The sequence below is a fragment of the Cavia porcellus genome, unplaced genomic scaffold (assembly GCF_034190915.1).
Source record: "Cavia porcellus strain 051 isolate PalLab524CR breed Dunkin Hartley unplaced genomic scaffold, mCavPor4.1 scaffold_17, whole genome shotgun sequence".
Lineage (NCBI taxonomy): Eukaryota > Metazoa > Chordata > Mammalia > Rodentia > Caviidae > Cavia > Cavia porcellus.
The window spans coordinates 73822066-73838229 of NW_026947500.1; the positions used below are offsets into that span (position 1 = coordinate 73822066).

The window sequence follows — 16164 nt, forward strand, 5'->3', positions numbered from 1 at the left end:
GGACCCTCACGAGGAAGCGGCGGTGTTTACAGAGGGACACACAGGAATGACCCACCGCGGGGCATGGGGTCCTTTTAGGGACCGACCTGGGGCTGCAGTCAGGGCTCCTGGTAGGACTCTGGGGACAGAAGAGGCTGGGGTGGGGAAGGGTCGGGATGTGCCCGAGGAGTGGGGATTCTTTCTTGGCTTTAGCCCTAACCCAGAGCACCCGATACACCCCCAGCCTTTCTCACTTTGAAACAAGATCTCACTAAGTGCCTGGGTTGGGCTTAAACTTGTAATCCTCCTGCCTCAGCATCCGGAGTGGCTGGGATGAGGTAAACTCTAGGGAGCTGTGCTGGGGGGACCAGGGAGCCATGGGGGAGCAGAGCAGGCTCCAGGCCCTGTGGGATCCACCGGTGCCCCCTGGTGGCTGAATCTGGGGCTAAGAGTCTGCAGAGGGCGAAGGGGAAGTGGACTGCAGGGGCCTGTCATGGAGATGGGCACTGCAGGGCCACCCTGATGACGGGACACCGGCCACGTGCACTGGGACCCACTGCACAGGATGGCCTAGGGGACAACACGCACCATAGACGCAGCCCGCCGCTCACTGGTGCAGAATGAAAGATTTATTTCCAGATCTTCATCAGCTGACAAAACCCCCTGCGCCCTGAGGCGGTGGCAGGACCCGTGGCCAGGGGCCCAGGCTGGCACCTCCCTGTGAGTTTCCTGCCAGGCACGGGCAGCTGGGTGCAGAGGACCTGGGGAGGCCTGGCCGTCAGCACGGAAAGGCCGCCCAGGAAAGTCGATTTTGGCCCAAACGTCATTAAGGGAGCTGCGGGGGCCCCTCGGGACAGTGCGCCGGGGGCAGGGGAGGTAAACAGTGCTGCCCGCCAGACTCCGCTCTGCGGTGGCACAGGGCTGTCCCCCCCGGGGACAAGGCCGTCCTCTTCCTCGTCCCCCTGCACCCCTGAAGCCAGGGGAGCCTCTCCGGGCCCTGGCCGCCCTCCACCGTGTGGCTGAGGCAGGCTGCTCTGCTCCAGGTCAGGACGGTACCCTGACCGGGGCTCGGCCAGTCTTCAGAACACAGACAGAGTCTTGAGGGGCGGAAGCTTGGTCCCAGGAGAGGAAGGCCGCCTGCCTCAGGAGGAAACTCAGGACAGCGGGGTCCCAACAGGGCTGTCCAGGGGGCAGGAGTGCAGGGAAGAAGCCCAGCCAGGCAGGGGACCTGCCTCTGCTGTCCCCACAGCCCCATCCAGGGAGCCGTCACCCCATGGGGCACGAGGGACAGAGGGTGACAAGATGCCAGCTTCTCCCCAGCCCAGGTGATGGGGAACTAAGGGGTGACACGGAGCTGGGCACCAGGACCCCCGAGTCCTCAGTGCTGCAGGGACGGGCAGCACAGGCGGCTGCCACCCTCTGCGGTGGAGATGAAGGCGTAGCTGCCCCCCGGCCGGGCCGTGGCCCCGGGATGAGATGAACTCGGGCTCTGGCAGTGCCGGCCCCTGCTGAGGGGGCAGCCCCAGTGCGGTGCTCAGGCCCTGAAGGACCAGGGGCCGTGGGTGCGGAGGGGCAGGGCTGGCCGGCAGGCGCAGGGCTGGTCTGACCCCTCTAGGGCCACTGGCTGCCACTGGCCGGGTAGTTGGGCACGGTGGGGTACTCGGGCAGGCTGTTCCCCGAGAAGTTGTTGAACTGGGTCTCCCGCGACGGCGGGTTCCGCCAGGCCCCTGTGTTCCACTCTGTCTGCGCCTTCTGGAAGCTTCCGCCCGCCCCGCGGTAGATCCTGTGTACCTGTGGCAGGCGGGGGGAGGTGGAGGGAGTGGTGGGGCTGGGGGGGGGGCTCAGGCCACCGCCCTCCCCTCAGCAGGGTGCTGGCGATGGGGCCACGCGGGGCGCATGGCTGCTCCAGGACGGCCCTCGACACAGGGGGGTGGCAGCGGCCACTTCCTGCTCTGGGCCAGGCACGTGCTGGACGTTGGGTCACTGGTCAGTCCTGACCTAGGCAGTGCCGCTGTCCCTGCCCCCAGCGTTGGCCATGCTGGAATCCATTAAGAGTAGGGTGGGTGGCGACTCCAGAGACCCGAGCCAGCTTGGGACCCTTCCCCGCTGCTGTGACCAGGTCACGTGGAGGAGCGACAGTGCCCTAACAGTCCTCTGGCCAGGCCTGGTGCAGGGATGCTGGCTCCCTGGGCACCTCTGCTGCCGCCCCCACCCCTCCTCACTGAGGCCCCGCTGTGCGTCCTTTGGGAGAGTGCATGGCACAGGGCCACCCTGCAGCCCAGGGCGCACGCCCGGGCCTCACCCATGGGTGCAGCACGGGGTCCGAGTGCTCCTGGAATCTGCGAGCCTGATGCAGAGGGCCAGGCGTGCCCCACGGAGCCGCTGCAGGGACAGCCCTCGGCACTGTCCCAGCCCGTCTCTCGGGGAGCCCGGCCGGCACTCACCTTCACGATGGAGATGGCCATCAGGGCGGCCGACACGGAGAAGAGTATTGCGGGCAGCAGCATGATCACAGCAGCACCCACGCTGGTGCCAAAGAACCCGACGGCCGCCAGCCAGCCACTGTGGGGGGACAGCACACTTAGCCGCACAGCATGGGGACCTGGGCGGCCACATGGGGACGCTGAGGTGGGAGGACTCAAAAGCCACCTAAGACTGGGGTGCTGGCTCCTCCCACCCCACATGTGTGGGTCGGAGCCACGGTGACTGTCGGGAGCCCTGGGAAACCAGGAATGACCCAGGCGCCCAAGGCTGGGGACCCTGTGCTCTGGCACAGGGGGCAGCAGGGGACAGTCAGAGACTGGAAGGGTCCCACACTCAGGAGGCTGAGGCGGGAGGACGCAAGTTCCAGCAAGGGCTGGAGATGCAGCTCAGTGCCAGGGAGCCCCGAGTTCAACCCCAGTGCCACCAAAACCAAAAAGCCATAATAGAGAGACACGCAAGCCAGTTGCAGAGGGAGGCCCGTGGGCCTCTCCGACCTCGGCCTGCCCGGCCCAGCCACCTTGACCCTGCTCAGAGACCCTGCTCGTCTGTTCTGAGTGACTTAGGACATTCACAGAGCAGTGCCCAGCAACGAGCTCCCATGCACTTCCGGTCAGGTCCTATCCCCGGGGCCTCCATGAGGACCCCCGTGGCCAGCTGGCTGTGTAGCAGACAGGGGTGTCCTGCCCCCACCCTCTGCAGTGCTCCTGGGGCCACCTCCCCCGTGGGCTGTAGGGGAGGCTCGAGCCTTCATCCGAGGCCGAGGCTGTCTGTCCACCCTGTGCCCCTCTCAGAGAAAGCCCGATGCTCTAAAGAACCAGGTGCCAGTGGTTCCACAGGCTTCCATGGCAGCACCCAGGTGTACTAGGCCCAGCCACCCTGGGTGACCACACCAGCCCACCCTATCTGCTCCCCCGGGGGCACAGGAGTGGGGTAGGGGAGGAGGCCTGTTGGGACCCCGGACTCCACAAGGCAGGGGGAACCTGCTGCCTGACCAGTCCAGTAATGCGGGGCCTTGCCCTCCACCAAGAATGCAGTGATACCCCCGGGCCACCTTTGTCACTGAGGACTTGGGAGAAATGAGCCAGGCTGCTGCCTTCATTGGCACAGGAGAGACACGGGTACCCTCGGCAGGGCGGGAGGGCGGGCCTGGGGCCGGGGAGCTTCCTGGACTCAGTGGAACGTGCTGGACAGCACTGTAGGGCTCCGTGTTGGGCTAGCAGTGCGAGGTGCTGGGTTCTGTACCCCAGAACCAAAACCCAGAGTTCCAAGGCAAAGAGCTGGGCTGGAGATGTAGTTCAGCATCACAGCACCTGCCTGGCCAGCACAAGGTCCTGAGTTCGAGTCCCGGTACAAAAAAATAGGCAAAGAGCTGAGCCCAGGTCCAGCAAGTCCAGCAGTGGCCCCAGGAGCCAGAGGAAAGCACCAACAGGATGCAAGAACCATGGCCCAGAAGGTGGCAGCCACGGGAAAGGGCGAGTGAGAAGCACAGGGACATAGAACTGCTGCTCATGGGCGCAACCCCAAGACACTGGGCACAGCAGTGGACACCCAGCACTTGGGAGGCTGAGGCAGGAGGACCACTGTGAGACTGAGGCCAGCCTGGGCTACACAGTGAGTTCACAGGCACCTGAACTAAACAGTAAGACCCTGTCTCAAAACACAAAACCAAACAGTCACCCAGCGCCGGACGTCTGCAGCCCCTCAGTGCTGCCAAAGTCCCCCGGCCTGGGACACGGGAAGGGACCTGAGCAAGCCTGAGCTCACGCCTCACACCAAGAGCCCCCAATGCTACTTGTGGGGCTGGCTGGGTGACAGCTCTCTGAAGGTGTCCAATTACTTATCCCTGGGGGCCCGGGAGATGTCACCTCCATGGCAAAAGGGACTCTGCAGATGGGATAACGTGAAGGACTCATCCTGACCACCTGGGGTTCCCCTGAGAGGCTGTACTGTAGCTCTGCAGATGGTGGAGGGGCCGTCAGCCATGGGCTGCAGGCTGGGCCTGCTTTACAACCCGGACCTTCAGACCTGAGTTCGGGTCATCCAGTTGGTGGTCATATCTGCCACCAGCCCCAGAGATCTCCAAGAAGCAGAAAGTGGGGGGTATGCACCCCCCAACAGGAACGCTTCCATCAGGGACCATGTGACAGGTGGCATCCTCTCAGGGCTCTCCAGCTCCCCCCAGCCAGGCCACCTGGCTGGAGCCCCTGGCACACAGGTGAACCTCCTGTCCTCGCAGACGCTCTGGGCTGAGGCGCTGAGGTCCCACAGGGTCCCGGGTCACCGCACCCCGAATCCATAGCCCGCCCTGGGTGTGTGCCCCGGGCCTGGCCTGGACGGCTGACACAGGCACACTGCTACAGTCCTTTCTTTTCCTACTGGGGACGGAGCTGCACCCCCGCCCGTTCCCGTAGCCAACCCGCACCCCTCCACGGCACCCTGAGACGGAGCTTACCACGCGCCCCATCCTGAGAAGCCGATAGCCTGGATGACGGTCAGTACAAACTGGGCCCCGAAGATGAAGAAGAAGGCCATGAAATTGAAGGAACTGTCAGCTCTGTGGGGACAGAAAAAGACCTGCTTATGGCCTGAGGCTGCACAGGAGGGCACCAGGCCAGGGGCAGGACGGGCTGTCACTGCACCTCTGGACGGACAGCGCAGCCCCTGGGACCCTCGAACCCTGGAGCGGTGGCTGCGGGGAGAGCAGGGCGGCAGGGAGCGCTCGGTGCCCAGGGCCCTGTGCCCGGCGCCCTGTGCCCGGTGTTCCCCGTGATTCACATCTTTCCTGTCTTCCGGGAACCCTCAAGCGCCTTCCCCCTCACTTGGTCTGTGGCCCAGGGTCAGTCTGGGGGTGACCATGAGAGACCCGAGTGACTGTGGGCAGCCAGCTGTCAATGACTCACGGCCCGTGTCCATCACAGGATGGACGGACACACAACCCAGCCACCTGCTGACTGCACCATGCTGCTGGGGCCTCAGGCCAGGGGTGGCGTGGGGGAGCTGGGGTGGGACTGTGTGGGGCTATGGGGTGGACGCAACAGGGAGGCCCATGCTGCCACCCTGGGGGAGGCCCTGGTGCCCCTGGAACTTTCAAACACCTGGACGATCCAGAGGGTGGCGCATGCCTGTCATCCCAGCACGCGGGAGGCTGAGGCAGGAGGATCGCTGTGAGTTCGAGACCAGCCTGGGCTCCAGAGTGAGCTCAAGGCCAGCCTGAGCTGCATAGTGAGACCCAGTCTCAAGAAGACAAAAAACAAACCAACAAAAAGCCAGAAGCCGGGGACGGCAGCACACAGCCATCACTTTAGCACTTCGGGAGGCAGAGGCAGGAGGATCACAAGTTTGAGCCCAGCCTGGGCAATGCAGTGACTTAGTGACCCTGACTCAAAAAGTAACAAGAGCTCAGTGCAACGGCCCTGGGTTCCATCCCCAGTGCCACATGGGACCAGGAAGCCCCCAAGGTGACACCCAGCCATTGCTAATGACTGGGCCGGACACAGTGCGCACGCAGCGGTGACCCAGTCCCCAGGCCCACACCCACCGGAAGGCCTTGTACACGGGCCGGAACCAGCACACGTAGCTGCAGGGCGAGAAGAGCAGCAGCCAGACAAAGGCCAGCCCGAAGTTGGCCCCGGAGCCACCGCCAATCCACCAGGCCAGGCAGGCGACGAGGTTGATGGCGAGGGTGACACAGTAAACTGGGGGGAGGAGGGAGGCGAGGCTGAGCCAGCTGCCACTGAAGATGCTGGCCGGGCCCGAGGGTCACCTCCTGGGCTCAGGAGACACCTGGGGACCTCAGGAGGAGCTGGGGAGGCTCAGGATGTGGCCGCAGTGGCCATAGGGAGCACAGATGGGCTCAGATTACCCTCGGGGCTCCTGAGGGTCACTGCACCCTGCTGCCTCAGGACAGATGGGGTTCGGCTGGGCTCCCAAGGACGGGGCGGCCCCGGCCCGGTGTCCCGCCCTGCAGCCCCACGCCCAGGGCTCACACATCCAAAGCCGATAGATCCTCTTCACCAGCACCTGGTGCTCGACGGGGATCTCGTCGGCGAAGTCCTGGTAGAAACAGGGCTTCAGCGGGATGAACCTCGGCAGAGGCGGGAAGTTGTTCTCCTTACCTGCAGGGAGAAAAGCCCACCATGGGCCCACGGCCGGGATGGGCAAAGAGGGGACGCCCAGGAGGGTTGGGGGGTGAGAGGCAGAGAGAGATGGGAGACACGGCAATGAGGGCTCTGCAGATGGAGGAAGGGGCCGCAAGCCAAGGGCTGTGGGCGCCCGGGGGGGGGGGGGTGCCTGGGCTCTCCCTGGAGCCTTGTAAGGGGGCAGCCCTGTGGCCAGGCCCGGACTCAGCCCAGCGGCTCATTTCAGACCTCTGACTCTCAGATTCTAAGATGGCAAAGTTTGCCATTTTTTTTCTCTTCACTCCTGAGAATTAAGTCCAGGGCCTCTGACGTACTAGGCAACCCTCTACCACTAAGCTACACCGGCCTTACTTAAACAAAAACAACAACAACAAAAATTTTTTTGGTCTTTTTGAGACAGGGTCTTGCTATGCAGTTCAGGCTGGACATGAGCTCACTTTACAGCCCAGGCTGACCTCGAGCTTCCAGGGGTCCTCCTGCCTCAGCCTCCCGAGCAGCTGGGATGTGTGGCGTGGCTGCCCTTCCTGGCTTAAATCTTGTTGTTTTAAGCCACTAAGTGTGGCGAGTCTTCTGTTGGTTATTTTATTACCTGGCAATTCCTCAGCACGCTCCCGAAGGGTCTGGCAAGTGGAAGGTCACCACTGCACCAGGCTCCTGGAGCGGTCTTCAAATGCCAGCAGCCTGAAATCTCAGAAATGGACCTTCTCTGCTGCAGAACCCAGAAGGCCCAGGCCTAGAGCTGTGGCCAGCCAAGGCCCCTGTGCAGCTCCTGGGAAGCCCTTTCTGCCTCCTCCTGCTTCTGGGGCTCTGGTGCACCTTGGCTCATGGCTCGTGGCTCGGGCCTCTGTTTCTGCCTGCCCTGACCCCCTTCTTACTGAGATCCATCCCTCGGTTAAGGTACTGCACCCTAATATGGCCTAGGTTAACTAATGGTAGCCACAGACACACACCCTGTACAACCACTGCTTGAAAGATGCCAACAGCTAGAAAGAGGCCAGTGGGGCAGCTCCAGATCACCATGTGCCGGGGTGGGGAGAGGAGCCCAGCAGACCACAGGTCCTGGGCACAGCCAGTGCAAAGGCCCTGGGGTAAGCATCCTACAGGTCCAGGAATGGTGAGGAGACAGGGGAGGACGAGATGGCAGGAGTTGAGGCAGTTATGGCGCAGCCCCTGGATCACCCTCCAAGGCCACTTGCTTTACCTGATTTCTAACCCAGAAGATAAACATGAACCCATGGCCCTGTTACCAGCTTCCTGCCACCTTTGGTACGGCAGCTTTGCAGACAAGAGCACATGGAAGCCACCCTGTGGATGCCAGAACGCAGGACCCACTATGTCAAGTCATGCATGAGCTAAGGATGAAAGTGGCCCCTGCTGTCCCTCCCCACTGGAGGACACCTCCCAGGGACACACAGCAGACCCTCGGTGATGGCAGCCCCACTGGACTCACCGGACATGTCTGCTTTGGCTGGCCTGGCACCTGTGCTGGAGCCCGAAGCCACCTGGAAGGAGAGAGGATGTCAGGGACCCTGTGGCCACTGGGGGATCCATGCGATGCTCTGCCACAGGCTGGGGCCACCCTCAGTGACCAGAGAGCCCGTTCCAGAGCAACGTCAGGCTTCTGCCGGAAAAACCCTCTAGCTCAGCTGCTGGCTCAGAGGGTGGCCCGGGCAGAAGTGGGGTGTCACATGACACTTCCCCTCTGAGCCTGGCGGGAAGGGAAGGGAAGGGTAGCAGGGCAGCCACTCCCATCCCCAGAGGGGCCTGGTGATCAGCGCCCAGGCCAGAGGGTGCGCGGGTCTGGTCAGCAGGGGCCCTGCTCAGGGTCCCCACTGTCAGTTCCAGCTCTGTCCGGCAACACTCATGATAGCCCCTTCAGGTCACCGGCAACACTCATGATAGCCCCTTCAGGTCACCCGTAGGACGACCACGGAGAAGCCTCCGAGTCAGCTGAGCCCAGAGTGCCAGTGTTCAAATGCGCTTGTTCCATGGACACCCCTGAACGAGGGTCCATGCTCAGCCCAGAGGACCCCCACCCTACCCCCACGCTCCCAGCCTGCCCCAGCGCTGCATGGGGGACCCCAAAGACGCTAGCAACTCTACACAGACAGCAGCTCGGGTTGGGGAAGGTTTATTGGCACAGGTCAGGACTGCTTCCGACACACAGTGGGGCGGAGGGAGGGCTCCGAAGCAGGAACCGACCCTGCCCGGCGGAACCCTTGTCGGCGAGAAGGTGGGGACCCGGCAGGGCAGTGTCCCGAAACTGAGGAACAGGACAGCAGCCTGCAGGGCGGCCTGGGGCCACGCAGAAGGTCCAGAAGAGAAGGTCCGCGGAGTCTACGACGTGTCGGGGTCCAGCAGGCGACACTGGTCCTCGAGGACACCGCGGAACACCTGGAAGCGGTGGTTGAGGTCAGGCCGGGCGTGGACGCGGAAGCAGGTGCCCAGGGCGCCGTCGGGAGAGGCGGCCCCGTAGAAGACGCGCCGGATGCGGGAGTGCACCAGGGCCATGGCGCACATGGCGCAGGGCTCCCGGGTGACGTACAGGTCATAGCCGGTGCACACGTAGGGCTGGCCGTCCTCGTCTTCCTCCTCCTCCAGCTTGCGCACGGCGCCTGCACGGGCCGGTGGGGCGGCGGCTGGGGAGAAGGTGCAGGTCGGGTGGGCGCGGAGGTCGTAGGCGCCGCGGGCCTGGCCCTGGGCCACGAGGTCGATGCACACCATGACGGCGTGCAGCAGGGGGCTGGCGGCGCTGCGGCAGTCATGGCCCGTGGCCAGCACGCGGTCCTCGGCGGGGTCCACCACCACTGCCCCCACGGCCCGGAAGCCCTGGGCCAGCGCCTGCCGGGCTGCGCGAACCGCCCGAGCCATGTGGTCCTGCATAGCCACTCGCTCCCCGGCAGAGAAGAGCTGCCCGGCCAGCGCGCTGGTCACTCGCTTGTCCTCATGGAAGGCCGTGGGCCAGTGCGTCCGGGCCTCCTCAAACTGGTCCCTGGTAAGGGGCGGCCGGGCGGGCACGGGGACCAGAAAGGGAGGCCCCAGGCCGTGGGGATCCACAGAGGGCTCGGGGAGCAGCTCGGCCAGGGAGCGCGGGCCGGGGGCCGGGCCGGCCAGGCACAGCAGCAGCTCCAGCGCAGGGGCGCCGTGGGCACCGGGCCGGGGGCGCACCCGCTTGAGGTGGGGCTGCGCGGGCAGCGGGTGGACGGCAGCCACCTCCCGGAGGAGGCGAGAGGTCTGGCGCTTGTCGAGCACGGGCGCAGCGTAGGCCAACACCAGCTCCACAGCCCCGGACTGCTGCTCGGACAGCACGGGGACGGCCTGCCAGGGCGCAGGCTCCTGCTCTGCCCTCCCAGCTGCCTTGTCGGGACCCTGCTGCTCCGTGAGGCCCGGGATCGGCTCCATGCTCTCCATGCTTGTCCTCGGAGGGCGGGGACTGTGGAAGACAGAGACCGATGGCAGCAGGATGCCGTTGGGCAGGGGCCAGCGGAGTCCGTCCCGGGAGGCTGAGCAGGCCAGATCCAGAGCCCAGCCCGTAAGTCCAGCCTAGGTGTGGCCCAGAGCTGGCTCCCTTCTGGCCCACATCCTACTAAGCTCCAGTTTGCAGAATCTAAGTCTCTGCTGGCTCGTGGAGAAAGCTGGGACATCACTTGTACCGAAAAGAATACCGCTTGTTAGGTTTTAGTTTTGAGCGCCAGGAATGAAACCCAGTGCCCTGCACATGCTGGGTGAGCGCTGACCACTGAACCGCCTGGCCACATCATGTATCGATGTCGCAAAGGTCCAGAAGGAACACAGCCGCAGATCCTGTGCCCGCCGCAGCCCACCCACTGCAGATCCAGGCTCCAGGGCACGGGGGCAGCACACACCTGAGGTGGCCCTGTAATTCGGAGGTGGCAGAGGCCAGATGGGGGAGAACATGCCCTGGAAACCTGCCATGTCACTGTCCTCATGGTGCACAGAGAGGCTGCAAGCACTCCATCCTTACACCCTTAGTCCCTTGTGGTCACAGACCACAAGAGCAGCAGGCTGGGGGACAGAAAGCCCAACAAGAGGCCAGGTGCACACAGAGGACTGGGGGTGCCACTGGTGGGTCCTGGATTTCTGGGGCTGTGCCAATTTGCCAGCCTAAAGCTGCCAGCTCAGCTGACAGGGTGCAGCCCCTGCCCACATCTGCCCCAGCTGGCTCACTGTCACAGAACGCCCATCGGACCATCACAATTGTCATGGGGACGGCCGGCACCAAGTGCAAACCCGGCCTGGCATGAGGCTCCCCACAAACAGTCCACCAGCTCACGGACCCTGAAGACCTGAGCAGAGGTGGCCATGAGCCGAGGGCTGGTTGTGTAGCAGCACACCCCACCCCACCCTGAGCAGAACAGTGCCCCCCATCACTGCCAGTCTTGAATGTATATGCTCAGAGCTCTGCTGGCTCTGTGTGGTAACACACACGCCATCCCAGCCGTCTGGGAGGCTGAGGCAGGAGGATCACAGGTCTGCAGATAACCTGAGCTAGTCAGTGACTTAGCGAGGCTCTGCCTGAAAATAAAACTTTTTAAAAGGTCAGGAGGATCGATCCCACATTCAAGTCCATTCTGGGGAACTTAGCCAGATCCTTTTGCGCAGAAAAAAAAACAAAAAAAACAAAAACCAGGGCGGGGGGACCTAAAGGCTGGAGATAAAGCTTAGCATAAAGGCCCCCAGTTCAACCTTCAGTATGGCCAGAAAAAAAAAGATGCATTTTATTAAAATGCATTTCAACACTTTCGGTCTTCTGAAACACAGGTTAACGTTTTCCTAACACTGCCAGGTACTGCGGTGCACAGCTGTATCCCAGCCACTTAGGAAGCCAAGTCAAGCTGGGAGCTCGAGACCAGCCTGGGCAACTTAGCAGGATCCTGTCTCAAAATAAAAAGGGCTGGGGGATTGCTCAGTGGCGGAGCAGTTACCCAGCACAACCCACATGGCCATCAAAACGTAAGAAACTAACTTTGCAGCTCTTAGGTTTCCATCAGACAGCGCTGCCTGACAGTTACCTAGAGATAAACTACGGGTGGCATTAAAGTGTATCTTTTTTTGTCTTTTTCCTTTTTATCGGTACCGGGGATCGAACTCACGACTGCCTGCTTACAAGGCAGGTGCTTATGCCACTGAGCTAAATTCCCAGCCCCCATTAAAGTGTATCTTGATGACCTCAAAACACGCTGAGCGCCCAGAGCCCACTGCTCCTCCAGGGGACAGGGATGGGATGTGCCCATTAATTCCCAGCTCGGGTCTCCCCTCCTGAAGGGGTACCACCTGGCTCAGCCCTTGACGGTCCCAGGATCTGGGTGATGGGTTTACAACCCCGCCTGGCACCATGGAGGACCCACAGGGCTTTGGCCTGGTCATCTCAGCTGTGAGAGCGGAATGGGCGATGTGGCACCCAGTCTGCCGTGGGGGCCTGAGCCACCTCTGCGATTGCTGCCCAGGGCTCCAGGTCAGGGAAGGGTCCCGGGGAGGCCTTGGTGGCTTGCTGGATCCCCAGCTATACATCCGCCAATTCTGCAGCCCCCAAGGCCTGCCAGGGCCACAAAACCTGCACTGTCCCCAGAGCAAATAGAAACACAGCCTCATTTGTCCCTCTAAGACTACGACCTCTGTCTGCAGAAAAACAAAACAGGCGATATCATGGGAGGCTGCCGTCAGGACACAGTGGCCTGGGAGGGCGTTCAGAAGTCAGGAGGCAGCTGCAAAGACCATGGGCACAGGGGGACCCCTGGGAATTAGGGGGGTGACTGTCCCAGGACAAGAACAGGTCCTTCCCCACCTGCCACAGCCCAAGGGCTGCCTCAGGGAGCAGGAAACTCTGGCAGCCACTCCCTTCCGCGGCCTAGGACCCCTGTCCCTCCCGGGGGTCTCTACCCCAACTCTAGGGGGGCAGGAGGCCGTAGGCCTGGGGTTGGCAGAGTACACCAGCCCAGCCTGGCACTGGGGAGGGCAGGAAGTGGCATCTATTCTTCTTTTCGGAGTGGGTGAGCCGCCATGGTGATGTCCCTGGGAAACCAAGGTGAAGGCTCACAGCTGGGACCCCACTGTCTGGCCAGGCAGCACCCACCGACTGGTCCTGCTGCGGAGGACCTGGGTCCGGCTTGGCCCTTCCCTGGTGCAGAGCTCTCAGGCACCAGTCCTCCCCCTCCCCGGCTTTGGCTTCCTACACAGTGGGACTCTGACCACTGACACGGGATCAGGAACAGAAAGGGGCAAAGTATGACAGGACACTGCCTTCAGAATCGGTGATGCTGCAGCATGTGGTGCATGGTTGTAATCTTAGCACTCAGGAGGCTGAGGCAGGAGGACTGCTTTGAGTTCAAAGCCAGCCTGGGCCAACTACTGAGTTCAAGGCCAGCCTAAACCGTGTCCTGAGACCCTGTCTCAAAAAAGATTAAAAAGATTCAGATATGTTCCACAAATGAGCTCCTTAGTTCTTGGGGTGCACAAAGGGTGCATCTCAGGAGGACTCCCCTGAGACCAAGACCCATGGCTGTGCCTAGAAGGAGGGGAGAAGGAAAGACCAGTGCCAGGCCTGGGACACCCACGCCTCACACCCCGAGTGGATGCTTGTGCCCAATGCAGTTTCCAGGGCTCAGCCCCACCGAGTGGGAGCAGCCCCAGGATTCCCATTTTTCATGAACGCTTCTCAGTGAAGACAATCACCATACAAGACATAGGCTGTCCTGCCGAATATGAATTTCAAATAAGTAATAATTATTTTAGTATAAATATATCCCACACAATCTTCAAGATACACTTAAGCATTAAAAAAAAAAAAAAAAAGGTCAGGCATGGTTCTTTGAGGGGAGGGTCTGGTTTTGCACACCTGTAATTCCAGCATTCGGGAAACTGAGCCAAAAGAGGACTGCGATGCATTTCAAGGCCAGCCTGGGCTACCCAGAGTTCAAGAACAGCCTGAACAGTAAGACCTTGTTTTAAAAAAAAAAAAAAAATCCTTATGCATGAGAAGTATTTGTAGAGCCAGGCCTGCTGATGACACACAACTGTAGTCCCAGCACCGAGGCTGTGATGGAGAAGAGCCCAAGTTTGAGGCCACTCTGGGAAACAAGGCAAGTTCAAGGGCCGCCTGAACTATGCAGAAAAGAGTTTGAAAATTCAAAACAAAAAAGATTGTTTAAACAAAACAGTAATCCAGGTCTGCTTTGCAAGCCTCTAATGCCAGCACTCAGGAGGCTGAGGCAGGAGGATCACTGTGAGTTTGAGGCTAGCCTGGGCTACAAAGTGAGTTCAAGCCCAGCCTGAACTGCACAGTAAAATCTTGTCTCAAAAAGCATTACATATATGTACATATATATGCATATGTATATATAGACAAATTGTAGTACTGAGATTAAATCCAGATCTCTTCCCAGTAAGTGACGACGCCTTTTCACTTTTTACGTTGAGATTTGGTCTCCTCAAGTAGCCAAGGTTGGTCTCAAACTCTCAGTTCTTCTGCCTCAGCCTCCCAGACTGCCGGGATTACAAGGCATACAACCGCCACGCCTGGCCAGAACTCGAACCTGATGGAGCCCCTGGAGCGTGCTGTGGTAGACACCCAACGTCACCTTATGAAAAGGGCTCAAAGGGACGCACGAGTGACACACACCTGTAACTCAAGTTTAACCTGAGCTACTTGGAAGGCTGATGAGACTAGAGGATCCCAAGTTCAAGGTGAGCCGGCACAATTTAGTGACTCACGGCTTTATTAAAAGGATCGCCGGGCGTAGTGGTGCATGCCTGTAACGCCAGCACTCAGGAGGCTGAGGCAGGAGGATCGTTCCAAGTTTGAGACCAGCATGGGCTTCAAAAGGAGCTCAAGGCAAGCCTAAACTGCATAACGATACTCTGTCTCAAAAGAACAACAAAAAACACCAAAAATAAAAAAGATGGTAGGTGTAGCTAAAATGGTTGAGCGCTTGCCCAGCATCCTCAAGGCCCTGCAATCAGTAACTAGAACTGCAAAAGAAAAGTCCTTGACAATTCACACTTACAATAACTATCTGCAAAGATAATCAACTTATAGGCTTATTAAAAAATTAGGAGACTGGGGCTGGGGATTTAGCTCAGCGGCATAAGCACCTGCCTTGCAAGCTGCGGTCTTGAGTTCGATCCCTGGTACCGATAAAAATGAAAAAGACAAAAAAAAATTAGGAGACTTCCTAAAAGAAATTTCGAGATCAGGAAGCTGCTAAATTAGCAGCCCGAAAAAGTCGGACAGGCAGCGAGGAGCCACTGGGGACACCGGAAACACCTGGGGTGCACGGGGTCCCCAGAAAGTGCCAGAGGACGCGCATGCGTAGAAACACGCCAGGCCTTAAAGAAGGGTCCTAAAGGCCTCAGCGCACGCGCGTTAAGGCTACATCACGCGCAAGCGCATGCCCACCCACCCGCCCGCAAATCTGACCAAGCCAACCCCTCAGTGCCCGAACGGTCCCTTTCGCCAGTCACCGCCCAGACCCCCGTCGCCATCCCTGTTTCCTATCTGTGGAACGCTGGGATGCAAAAACCTGAGATTTCGGGAGACGCTCACCTAGAGAGATTCGCGCGAGCGCTGCGCTTCACCAAGACCTAGCAACCAGCTCGCCCCGCCTGGCGCCGCAGGGCACGATGGGAGTGTAAGGAGGCAGGGCCAGAACTACAATTCCCAAAGGCACCGCGCGCGGCTGCGGAGCGCTCCTGTCCAGCCCGGCGCCCACGTGACCCGGCGAAGGCGAGGTTGTGTCATTGATGTAATCCAGCGATGTGTACCGCGGGTTCGAGACCCAGCCCGCGGCTAAGGGAAACCTGGAACCTAGAGGACTTTTGGGAAACCGGCAGAACAGAGAAACAGAGGGAAGGGGGCGCAACAGCGGTCTGCAGGCACTGCAAGAGCCGCATTTTCAGACTCCTCCATGGAAATGCGTCGGAAGAGAACGCGGTCTGGATTTGGACCCACTCCAGGCCTCAGTTTCCCCATCTGGCCAGTAGGCAAAAAAGCCCTCTTGACTGCTGGGTGAGACATGCACATTTTAGGTGCCAGTCCAGTGAATTATGTCCACCCTCTGTGGGTACCATGTGTCACTGCCATACGTATTTGTCAGTGTATGGGGACTTTCTTTTTTTCCAGTGGGGTGGGGGGTAAGGCAGGCCTTAGCACTGAGCAACACCGCCAACCACTTTTAGTTTAGTTTTTAAAATTTTTTTGCTACTGGGCATCAAACTCATGGCCTTGCGCGTGCCAGGCAGTTGCTTGTACCACTGAGCTACATCCCCGCCCCCCCCCCTTTTAAAATTTTGAAACAGTCTCGCTAAATTTCCTGGGTTGGGCTCTTCCTGGTGAGCCTCCTGCCTCAGCCTCCTGGAATCGTGGAATTACAGGGGGGCACCCTCACCCCCAGCTAGGAACCAAGCACAGGCTTTTGGGGGACGACGTTTCAGATCCAACCCATAGTAAAGGTTCATAGTCGGCACTGGAAGGTTGTGAAATCAGAAAATCCATCCTTCCATCATGAGCTTCCAGGTAGCAACCGGGGGACATCTCGAAGACCAT

At 60.4% G+C, this 16164-nt stretch overlaps 2 protein-coding genes across 2 annotated transcripts; both read right to left on the bottom strand.

The window, feature by feature from the left end:
- Positions 1-586: 586 nt before the first annotated feature.
- On the bottom strand, positions 587-15309 carry Scamp4 (secretory carrier membrane protein 4). Its single transcript, XM_003460849.5, has 7 exons — positions 15166-15309; positions 8053-8104; positions 6450-6578; positions 6002-6158; positions 4916-5017; positions 2424-2541; positions 587-1770 (listed from the first exon to the last, which is right to left on the bottom strand). The coding sequence occupies exons 2-7, from the start codon at positions 8057-8059 to the stop codon at positions 1591-1593; spliced, it is 693 nt and encodes a 230-aa protein (XP_003460897.1). The 5' UTR covers positions 8060-8104; positions 15166-15309; the 3' UTR covers positions 587-1590.
- Adat3 (adenosine deaminase tRNA specific 3) lies at positions 8718-15237 on the bottom strand. Its single transcript, XM_063228944.1, has 2 exons — positions 15166-15237; positions 8718-10035 (listed from the first exon to the last, which is right to left on the bottom strand). The coding sequence occupies exon 2, from the start codon at positions 10011-10013 to the stop codon at positions 8940-8942; it is 1074 nt and encodes a 357-aa protein (XP_063085014.1). The 5' UTR covers positions 10014-10035; positions 15166-15237; the 3' UTR covers positions 8718-8939.
- Positions 15310-16164: the final 855 nt, after the last annotated feature.